The following is an 11,554-nucleotide window of genomic DNA, read 5'->3' as shown; positions in this document are numbered from 1 at the left end:
TGGTGAAGTAATTGAACGCACAGCTTGTACTTGCTTTCAAATGTTCTCGTAAAGTTGCTGATTATCTGTGGGCATACTGAGTTACCAGAGGCATGTCATTGCCCTCCCGTCGGCATTTGGGCAAAAAATTCTCGGCCACAAGGGTGGTCAACGAAAATAAATTAAGGACCTTCGGATAAACTGGAGAGACGTCCTCAATTAGTGCAATGACATTCTTCACAGTCGTCAGAGTTAGATCAAGATCACGCAATGTCGTTTGCGGGGAGAAAAAACCATCTGGCCCCTGAAAACTTCTATCCACCTCCATCTAGTCTCCTTCGCAGCCGCTCGGGCCGGAGTCACGTAACACTCTCCCCGTTCCCACGGGGACGGGGAGCGTTGCGTGACTCCGGCCCCTAGCGGCTGCGAAGGAGTCTAACCTCCATTAGGTCACTACCTCTAGCACACATTTCTTCTTCTTGAATCTTTTTTGTTACGAGGTTTGTCTTTTACCCTGCATGGGCCTAAGGGATACTTCAACACATATGCCATGTTAAACACTGAAAGCACCTATAGTCTGTTGTAATCAGATGTTCCCAAAACCTGGGTCTTGATGGTCCGACTGAAAGCGTTCTACTGAATGGAATTCAGAATTTATCAAGGCCAGGCATTTAGATGTTCAAATCAGTTAGTTGAACGACTTTGGTACAAGGTTTGATGTGAGTAGAGTTCTAGTGGTGGATCACCTGAATGTGCCGGAAAGAAGGGTGAATCTCAGAGAATTACAAGAGATATGGCCACACCTTGCAGACTGAAAGAGTTAACGGATGCTTTTGTAACTCGAGTCACGCTACTAACTGGTAGTGATGTGCCAGAGCTTATTGTGCCTATCAAAACTCAATGTGGACCCAAGGGTTCTCCTGTTGGTGTTCGCACTAAGATTGGATGGACTGTTACTGGTCGTCTACCTGGTTACATCGGGGGTTACATCCAGGACAGTGAATCTGTTTACAAGGTTCATGTAACAACCCCTGATGAAGCAGATGAAACAGTGAAAACTTGATGGCGAACAAACAACTTTGGATGTCGCTATGATAGTGACGCACCGTGTTCAGTTGAGGATGGAAAGCTAATGCAGTTCCTGATTGAGCGAACGCGGGAGATAGATGGTCGTTATAGGGTTCCGCTGTTTTTGGAAGGATCAAAACTTCCAACTTCCTGACAATCGTGTTGTTGCTATGCATGGACTTGGTCTTCTAGAGGAGAGACTTCAGCGTGATCCTGAATTGGGCAAAGCCTAACCATTGACACAGACTTAGAAAAGGGGTACATCAAGAAACTAACCAAAGAGGAAGCTGCTGAGCCAGTGAAGCATACGTAGTACCTCCCTCATCATCCTATACTTAACAATAGTAAACCTCGAAAGGACAGACGTGTGTGTGATGCCGCTGTAAAGTATCAACGGCCCTCATTGAACAGTCACCTTGTAAGTGGACCTGTTCTGCTGAACAATCTTGTTGGAATCTTCATACGATTCAGAGAAGAAAAGGTTACCCTTTCTGGAGAGATAGAGGCAATTTGTAAACAGCTGCTGTCCCACCAGAGAATCAAGTTGCCCTCCGCTTTCTGTGGCGCCAATCACCGGAGTCTGAGATCGAAGTGTTCTCGCGACTAGAGGAGTACATCTGGAAGTCGCCCACTCTTTGTCTACTGATCTTCGATGGTTTATTGCAAGGAAAGTTAAACCGATTGTTGACTATTCTGGCAATGGTACAAACTTTGTTGGGGCAAACAGGATTGTCTTACTGGGTGGAATCAAGATAAGATTGCAAGTACATTGAGTCAAGAAGAATGTCAATGGGTATTCAACCCTCCCGCGGAACCCCACAAGGGGGGCCAGGGAATATGGGAACGTTTGGTGAGATCTTACAAGAAAGCTCTTAATAATCCCTTGTCACCAGTAGTCCTTTAACTAAAGTGAGCTCAAATGCAGAGGATCGTGAAGCGTTAACCCTAATCATTTCATTATTGGGAGAGCGACACCTAACTTCCACCTGGAATCTTCATTGACAAGGACATATTATGCCAAAAGCGTTGGCGACAAGCGCAAATTATTACCACTCACATTTTGAAAAGGTGGCTATGTGAGTACGTACCTGGTTTAACGCAAGAAATTTTCCGAGCTGTACCTAACATGAAGATTGGTGATCTGCTGCTTGTAGTTGACTATGGAACTCCAAGAGGGTCATGCCTCTTGGCATGATTGTGAAAGTTTTCCTTGGTTCTGACAATGTCGTAACATCAGCTGAAGTGAAGACAAAGTTTGGAGTATTAAAACGCCCCATGGCGAAACTGGCCCTTTTGGAAGAGTGTTCGTCCAACTGATGTAGCCGAACACGGGAGAAGGATGTTACTGCTGCAAATGGACAAATGTGACATTTCAGTAACATTTAAAGAAAAAAATTGAGTAAAAACTCGGATGTGAGCACATGGTTATTTTGTTTTTGTTCTTGTATGATGTACGGTTTTCAGTATACTGTTATACATGCTAATTTGGAAATACGGTCCAAAAATTGTTCCTAGTTTTGGTCTGGTTATCATTGTTTTGGTTTTGGGAGAGGCACCTTGCGCGCCCCCTCCACCTACCCAGCCCTGTTATGAATGAAATTGCCTCCTTGTGTATCTTTATATAACGGGAATTCGTTTTCCATTATAATTTGCTTCAAAAAACAACGATGCATAAAATTCAGCTACAAATTGAAATTAGCAAACATTAACCAGAGAAGTCTGATGATCAAATCTTAGTTATTTTTTGATTTCCAAACGAAAGCTTTTACCCCAGCAACAGTAACGCAAAGCACTTTACTTTAAACAACGTCGATTTTCTCGAAACATAGTCAAACATTTTAGAACGATGCTTTTACGATCTCAACAACTCAACCTAGTCCACTTGTTGGAGAACCGAGCAAAAAAAAAAAAAACCTGTAAGAGCTTTTTCAAGTGATTGAAGGATCATTTTATACAGAATACCCTCAGTTATTCTCGTATTTTGTGTAAATTAAAAATCTCAAGTAAGGTAAACTTATCGCTTTCTTGATTCAGTCCAAATGTAAAACATTTTAAACGTACTTTGAGCTTTAAAATAATTATACAGTTCCAATTTATTAAGTGTTAGATAATGAGGCTGAAACTCGGTCACGTACAGGAGTTTTATTTTGCTTTTTGGTTTTTTGTTTTGTGTTTCACTTCTATTCTCGTGTGATGAATTTGCACCACGCTTGCGTCCATTCACCTGTTTATTATTCACGCATTACAAAGAAACATCTATTGATATATAACAGCAATGATAATAGTTTCTCTAGTAGTAAGAAAAATCTTCATCTTGTGATCTTGTTTCTGGATAATCTTTCCCATTAGTCTACTATTACAGTATGCACATCATTTTAAACGTTTTTCTGCTTCTCTGAACTTACAGGGGTTTTATTTATTTATTTATTTTTTTATATAGCCTATTTCACTTCTATTCTCGTGAGATTAATTTGCACCACGCTTGCGTCCATTTGCCTGTTTATTATTCACGCCATCATCATCGTCATCATTTTATTTACTTGCTTTACTAAAAAAAACAGAAGAAATGATAGAATTTACAATAACGGCGAGGGAGACCTCAAGAAACCACCAGGCTTATAAGAGAGGCAACCTCGGCTGTTATTAATAAATAGAAAATATGGTGCTGCGTAAGTGCAGCCTCGTCAATTCATGATTTTATTGATAAAAACTGCAACGTTTTTTTCTTAAAGGTGAAAAAACTACAATGAAACATCTTTTAATATATAACAGCAATGATAATAGTTTCTCTAGTAGTAAGAAAAGTCTTCATCTTGTGATCTTGTTTCTGGATAATCTTTCCCATTAGTCTACTACTATTACAGTATGCACATAATTTTAAACATTTTTTTTCTCTCTTGCACCACTACTACACCCAACTGTGAACAGTCACCGCAGGTGAATGGCAATGAAGCAGACTAGAAGCAAGAAAATATACTCTTGTTTACAGAAAGTGAAAATGAACCGAGTCTGAGCCTTTTTATCTAGCATCCAAAATGATTTTGAAGCCTAAAACTTGCTCGAACGTCTAAAATAATTATTATTCTGACGGCTCACAGTTTACAAGAAAAATCTGGAAGGTTTCTTTTTTCGAAAATATCTTGATTAAGATTTATGCAAATCCTTGTTGGTTTCACAAAAACTTGAAAGAACCTTTGAACTAGGTTAGGTTTGGTGTCATAAAGCTATTAAAGAATATTGTTTATCAGTTTTTTTTAACGAAACAACGATAGCGCACATGTACACATTTCGTCTAAAATTTAAACTACGGGCTCTCTCACACACAAATATCCTTTAATTCATTCTTCAAGTAAAAAGTAGCTACCGCACAATGTATAATCCGCTCGGCTTAATTAAACTAACCGAAAATCATTGTCGAAATTTTTAATAAGAAAAAAAGAACACAAGATGTTACCCTGAATACGATTTCCGTTTTGTGTACTCATTTATTTAAATGATAGCTTCTGCTTTTGTAGAAGCCCGTAATCCGGAAGGTGAATGATACATCATCATTCAGTCAAGCCTCTTCGATAATTTGCTAAAAAGGTAGGTATATAAAGTGGCTTAGCTGTTTGGGAAACCATTCACAATAGTCAGATAATGGTAACATCCAACCTGTTAATCACGAACGTGCGACAAGCTAATGGCAAATGAATATTTAATGCTGCACTTGACGTTTGACGTACTACCATTGACTTATACTGATATTGAAGGGTTTAGTACAATTATAGTAGAAAACTTTTAATTGCTGACGCCTTTGTTATGCTACATGCAAAGGATAAGAAGCCTTCAGAGCTTTGAAGTCAATCCTTTGACAAACGCTGGAGATACTGAGATGCTTTAAGGTGACTCGACCCAGTTATTTTTTAGCGGTACCACCCTACTTTGAAGCTCTCTGGTATCCCCACCTTTGCATTTATCGTAGGTTTAACACACAGAATGTATAACATATAGATCAATCTACAATATAGCAAAAAAATTTCGGCGATCGGAGTAAATGTCACGTGGTTATAGTGCCACGCCCCTTTGAGGTCTGAGTCGAAATTCTACTGTTGCCGGCTTTTTTTCGTGAGGATCTCTCGGCTACACATAGTGCGCATTAGCGCCTTGCGCTGAACAAAGTTTCAACAAAATCGCAAAGACCCAATTCGAGAAATTTAGCGCTTTCCAAATTTAGGTCATAATTTATGTAAAAATGGTAAGCAAACTTTAAACGATTATATCTAGTAAACTATGAGATTTATTCCTTTATTTTGGAGATCTTTATAGCAGATGGGTCCTTGCAAATCAGCAAAAAGCTTTAGAGCCTTGTAAATGCGCGCGATTTTGAGCAATGCAAACATATAGAATTTACAGTTTGAGCTACTTGTTGACGCTTGTCAGCGTTTCAGAGTCCTTCTCACAAAAAAAGCATTTTCTTAAAAATTCGTAGTTTTTTTCCCTTTAAATTTTTTCAGGGCCACAATTGATTGACTAACTACCCGAATTCCGAATTTCAACTGGGTCGAGTCACCTTAATCCGTCATGCTTTGTTTCTTATTTCACTAGTTGTTCTCCTTCGTGTAAGCTTCACTAAAACCTGAAAGAGCTTTTGCACTAGGTAAGTTTTGATGTCATAAACTTTAAACAATATTGTTTGTCAGGTTTTTGTTTTCAACCAAATAACCCAGACGCCTATACACACCTTTCGTAAAAAAAATTAAACTACTCGCTCACACACACAATTTTACTTCAATTCACTCCACAAATAATAATCATTAAAAAAACGTTTTCCGTACAATGTATTATCCATCTTCCCAAATTTTAAAAACCGTCAAATCAATGTCAAAATTTGCATTACGAAAAACAGCAGAAGCTTTCGCTCTTAATACGATTTCTATTTTGTTGTCTCGTTTATTTTAATAGCTTCTGTTTTTGAGATGGGGGAAAATAGTCTAAAAGGTGAAGTACACATTTTTAGCTTCACGGTGGTACATCATCAGTTGAGACGGAACGTTTTCTTTTTCTGCCGTTTCGATAATGTGCTAAAAAGATAGCTATAAGGAGGCTTAGCTGTTTAGTAAACCATTTTCACTAGAACATTGATAACATTCGACCTGCTAATCACGAACGAGTGCAAAGCTTATAACAAATTAATATTTAATGGTGCGCCAAACGTTTGATATACTAACATTGATTAAAATTGACTTTGGAGAGTTTAAATACAAAAACAGGAAACTCTTAATTGCTGCGGCCTTTGTTATGCTACACGCACATGATAACAAAACCTCAGAACTTTGAAGTCAACCCTTAGCTTTTGAGCCGAAACGCTAGGGATGCCGAGATGCTTTAAACCGCCATGCCTTCTTTCGTATTTCGCTGGTTGTTCTCCTTCGTGTTGGTTTCACTAAAACCTGAAAGAGCTTTTGCACTAGGTTAGTTTTGTTATCATGAGGCTTTCAAGAATATTGTCATGTTTTTTAATCAACGAAACAGCATTTATTTAGTATTTATGTACATGTTTCGTCAAAAATTTAAACTACTCGCTCTCACACACACAAACATGCCTTCAGTAATTCATTCGACGTGTAAAAAAGAGCTACCGTACAGTATACGATCCACTTTGCCAAATATAAAATAATCTCAACTCATTGTGGAAATTTTTGATATAAAAACAAAAAATATTTTCTAACTCTGGATATGATCAATTTGTTTTCTCAATTATTTTATAAAAAAGCTTGAAGGTGAAGTCCACATTTGTAGCTTCATGGTTATATATCATCAGTTCATAAGAAACGTTTTTCTTTTTCTGCCTCTTCGATAATGTGCTAAAACTGATAGGTATTAGGGGGCATAGTTATTTAGTAAACCATTGTCAATTGTACGATCCTAACATCCAACCTGCTAATCACGAACATTTGCAAAACTAATGGAAAATGAAGACTGATTTTATAGTATACCTAACGTTTGATATACAGTACAAGCACTGACATTGAAGTACATAAAAACAGGAAATTCTTAATTTTGTTGCCGCCTTTGTTATGCTACTCGCACAGAATACAAAACCTTCAGAACTTTGAAGTGAAGTCTTTCGGCAAACGGTGGGGATACTGAGATGCTTTAATCCGCCATGCTTTGTTTCTTATTTCTCTGGATGTTCTCCTTCGTGCTGGCTTCAGTGAATCCTGAAAGAACACCAGGTTACGTTTGAAGCCGTAATGTTTTAAAAAATATTGTTCATTAGTTGCTTTTTTTTAATCAAAAGAATGGTAGCGCTTTTGTACACCTTCCATCAAAAATTTAGACCACTCATTCTCTCGCACAAAAACGATATACTTTAATCTATTCTACAAGTTAAAAAATGATACCGTACAGTATATGATCCACTTTTCCAAGTTTAAAATAACCTAAAATCGTTGTCAAAATTTTAAATAAGAAAAACAACACATTTTTTACCTTGAATACTATTTGCATTTAGTTTTCTTATTTATTTTGATAGCTTTTGCTTTAAAAATAGGGAAAAATAGACTGGAAGGTGAAGAACATAGCTAGTTTCACGGTAGGACATCGTCAATTAAGAAGAAACCTTGCCTTTTTGATAATGTGGGGAAAAGATAGGTATTAAGATACTAAGCTAGCTGTTAACTGAAGTAGTTTCACTAGTATGTGCAAATTGCTAATAACGAAAGATTGTAAAAATTAAATGGCAAATGAATATTTAATGGTGCACTTAACGTTGGTATTCGAGAGTTGAAATATAAAAACAGGAAACTCTTTTAAGTTGCTGCGGCCTCTCTTATTCTACATGCACAGGATAAGAAACCCTTTAGAGATTTGAGGTCAATTTTTTTGGCACTGAAACGCTGGGGATACTCAGTTGCTCTACTCTCGCTCTCTTACAGGCAAATAATTTAGTTTTATAAACATATTCACATTATTAATTTGAAGCAGAATATTATCTCTAAATCAGGTGTTTGCTTTGCAAGAGGTTTCTCCGTAAACTTCTTTCGTGCACAAAAATTTACTTGTGCGCTTTTTCAGCAAATCGTTTCCGTAATTGACAACGAAAGATTAATTTTGTAATACCTGGTTTCCAAACTCTGTTAAAATGTCCGTTTTCAAAACACTCGATAATATTGCTTTTACTTTCGTCGTTCCATGTATTTTGGGCACAAACAACCCGACTTAAAAAGTCAAACTCCATAAAACCTGAAGGAGCTCGTTGTTGTTGGGCACGAAATGAAGAAACCAACTCAATGTAGAAATGCTCAGCCAGTCAGAAACGAACACTGTTTGCGCCCCTTCACCAATCAGGAGTGAGTAATTTGGCCTTAAGTGAAAGGAAAATTGAGAAAAAATGTCCTCTGTCTCGACCAATCAGCATTAAGTTATTTTGCCCATCTATGTTACTAACGGATTAATGAAAATGAAGAATGAATATCGTACCAATTCTATTTTTGCTTCCTGGTTTAATGTAAGTACAAATTAAGTTCGCTTTTACTAATTACGTCTATTTTTATTGTCTGTTTTTGATGTGTATGGTCACTATCGGAACTTGTAAATTGACTCAATGAGAAAAAAAAAATACAAAATTGAAGTATAAAGCATTAACGGTTGAAGCGGCGATGCCAAAATTTTTAATGAATACACAGGTAACATTGCAGCTATTCAAGTTTCAAGTTTTACCCAAGTTTTAATTTGTCATTATGGTTCTCATCGCAGAGTTTAACACTTTGTACCACCCGGATCTTCGACAAGACGCTTTCATAAAATACGAGTTCCATTATTTGAATGTGCCAAGAGTTGGAACATATATAGTACACGACATCTTTGATTGCACCTTTAAATGCCTCAACAATCCCTCTTGTCTTTCTTTGAACTTGGCTGCATCCAAACGAGCTGATGGAAAGCTATGGTGTGAGTTGCTTTCTTCTGAAAAATACAGCAAAGCCAAGGAGTACAAGAGGAACGATACTTCACATCACTATTCCAGCAAGGTGAGGGAAACTTCCTAGCGATGGTGTGATTATTATAGCCCTTGAAGCGGTTATTGGCTTCAACCCCGTTTCCAGGGTCTCTCATCTTCCCGCCCAAGCGAAAGATGAGAGACCCTGGGAACGAGGTTGTTATTTGCTTGTGTTCAGTAAGTCATCATAATCTTCTTTTATTTCAGATCGTATGTCTGTCTTCGCCGTGCCAAAACGGTGGTACTTTTGTGGCTAACTACAAATATCACACGTTCAGATGCAATTGTAAAGAGGGTTTTGTTGGAGAATATTGCCAAATAGGTAATTGACAATTACACGTTTGTAAAATAAACCGCAGAAAGAGCAAAGCTTTTCATTTGAAAATACGTTTTGTTTCCAGATGAATGATGATGATGAATTTTCATGATATAAACTTTGTACTTAGCCTCGCTTTCGCAATGAGGTTCAAAGCCACTTGTAAATGGCCTATTCTACCATGGTGCCTTATCTGAATTTGGTGAAAGTAAATGACGTTTATAATTAATGTGTTTGTAGACGTTTGAAAAATGTTGAAAGGTATAGAATGTTCTTAAACGAGCTAATTGTGACGTACTGAATGCTTCTACTTGTGTGTTATTTAATATTATTAATATTTTCTTCTTTTTTTTCAGGTACAGGAAAGTCATGCAAGGTTGTCTATGATAAATCCAAGTAAGAGAGTATATTTAAAATATTTTTTTCTTAAACTCAATATGATCATGAAAGTTTAATGGACCCTCCTTTCGGGACCGACAGGACCACAATTTGGTTTCCATAGAGATACTTTATCATAGCAGGGTTTTTTTTCAATAATTCGTTTTTGCCAGCTGGGATTTCAAGTGACTTGTTCTAGGCAACGGGAGCTTTTAGTATCTAAAAGCACGAACAATTTCGGTCATCTGTATGGTTGACACCAAGAATTTATCGTTAAAACATGGCTCTAATCTATTTGCTTCCGGCTTCTAGTTCTTACGAAGTTTTCAATCCTTATTCGTAACAGGTTGAACATCAGTCAGGTTGTTACCCTCATCTTGGACTCAAAACCAACTTCCGTTCTGTGTCACATGGGAGATTTTGGATGTGGAGAAGGAGGATGGACGCCAGTCATGAAGATTGACGGCAGCAAGGTTTTACATTTTTTTTCCCTTTTTGTTGTCTCCGGATCACGATTTTTGAAAAATTATAATGCTCATAAAAATTTTCCCATGGTCCCACAGGAAGTAGCTTGCGTGAAAGGCGTAATCGGGGAAGGGGAAGGGAAGGTAGGCAAGCAAGAAAAAATAAGGGGGATTTTTTCTCGCCTCCCTCTCTCCCTCCCTCCCCCCTTCGTGATTACGCCGGCCACGAAGGCTACACAGGAAGAGAGTGGCCTCATTTACCCACTCACTCCGTGTTCCAGTTTTATTTTTTCAATAACTCGGTTGTAATTAATAGTCTTGATTCTATTTTGGTTTTTTTTTTTTTTTTACTTTTTTTTAATTCTTCAGAGAACTTTTCACTACGATTCGAGTCTTTGGATTAACAAGGAAACCTTCAACCTAGTAGGAGGGGAGGCTGGCTTCGATTCACAAGAAACTAAAATGCCGAGTTACTGGGACACACCCTTCTCGAAGATCTGCCTGGGTATGAAGATCGGCCAGCAGGTCAACTTTATTACAATAAACAAACAAGCCAGTTCACTGTTTACATTGATCGCTGACGGGAAATATCGTAATACCCCGCTGGGTCGTGACACATGGAAGACGCTGATTGGCTCCCAAGCTTCTTTACAGCCCAACTGTAACAAGGAAGGCTTCAATGCGGTATGTTCCTTCCAAAGCTGGTCTAGAGCAAGAATTGGCATTCTCGGTAACGAAGCCCATTGCAGTAACTGTGACTCCAGAATCGGGTTTGGTACCGGAGGTTACCATGATGATTCCAACACGTGCGGAAACGAAGCATGGAGAGGTGATAACGGTGATAAGCACATAAAGGTAATGGGATATATCTTGGTACAGTGAAAAGTAAACCACAACCATCTCTTGATTTAGTTACTGTGGCGAAAAGGAGCCAGATTCACCAAGATGTATAAAGTTGTTTGTTATGCCAGACCCAGGCGGAGATACACGAGGCAATATCATCCCATGAGATATATCCAGTTTTAAACTTCTGCAAATATAGCTGAGAGGAGGTCAACCTGATTGACCAAGCCAGGGCAGAGACCTTCAAAGTCAATCTTATATCTTTCCTATTCCAAGAGTGATCTGCATGTTCCCTAATTCTTTTTTTCGATGTAATTTATTATTAGTCGTATTTTAGTCACATCAAGCTACTAGCTCAGTATTTGGCGTGCTTACAAGAAGCGAAACTCTTCTCTCTGAGAATGCAGGGACTATCATAAAAGTCAATCAGATTGCATATTTGTTATATGGAAGGTGAATCGCATTTGACATGGTTAGCTGCATGGTATTGGTCCCAGCTGATAAAAATGAAAGACAAAAACC

General features: G+C 38.1%; 1 protein-coding gene across 1 annotated transcript; it reads left to right on the top strand.

The window, feature by feature from the left end:
• The first annotated feature begins 9,717 nt into the window (after nucleotides 1-9,717).
• LOC146465480 (putative skeletal organic matrix protein 5) lies at nucleotides 9,718-11,071 on the top strand. The gene is made up of 3 exons (XM_085128451.1): nucleotides 9,718-9,743; nucleotides 10,072-10,198; nucleotides 10,559-11,071. Exons 2-3 carry the CDS (start codon nucleotides 10,136-10,138, stop codon nucleotides 11,069-11,071), a joined length of 576 nt encoding a protein of 191 aa, XP_084984577.1. The 5' UTR covers nucleotides 9,718-9,743; nucleotides 10,072-10,135.
• The last annotated feature ends 483 nt before the right edge of the window (nucleotides 11,072-11,554 follow it).

Source organism: Pavona decussata, unplaced genomic scaffold (genome assembly GCF_977016875.1).
Source record: "Pavona decussata unplaced genomic scaffold, jaPavDecu1.1 SCAFFOLD_156, whole genome shotgun sequence".
NCBI lineage: Eukaryota > Metazoa > Cnidaria > Anthozoa > Scleractinia > Agariciidae > Pavona > Pavona decussata.
The sequence above is the reverse complement of the archived record's forward strand: the minus strand, read 5'-3'. Positions and strand labels throughout refer to the sequence as shown.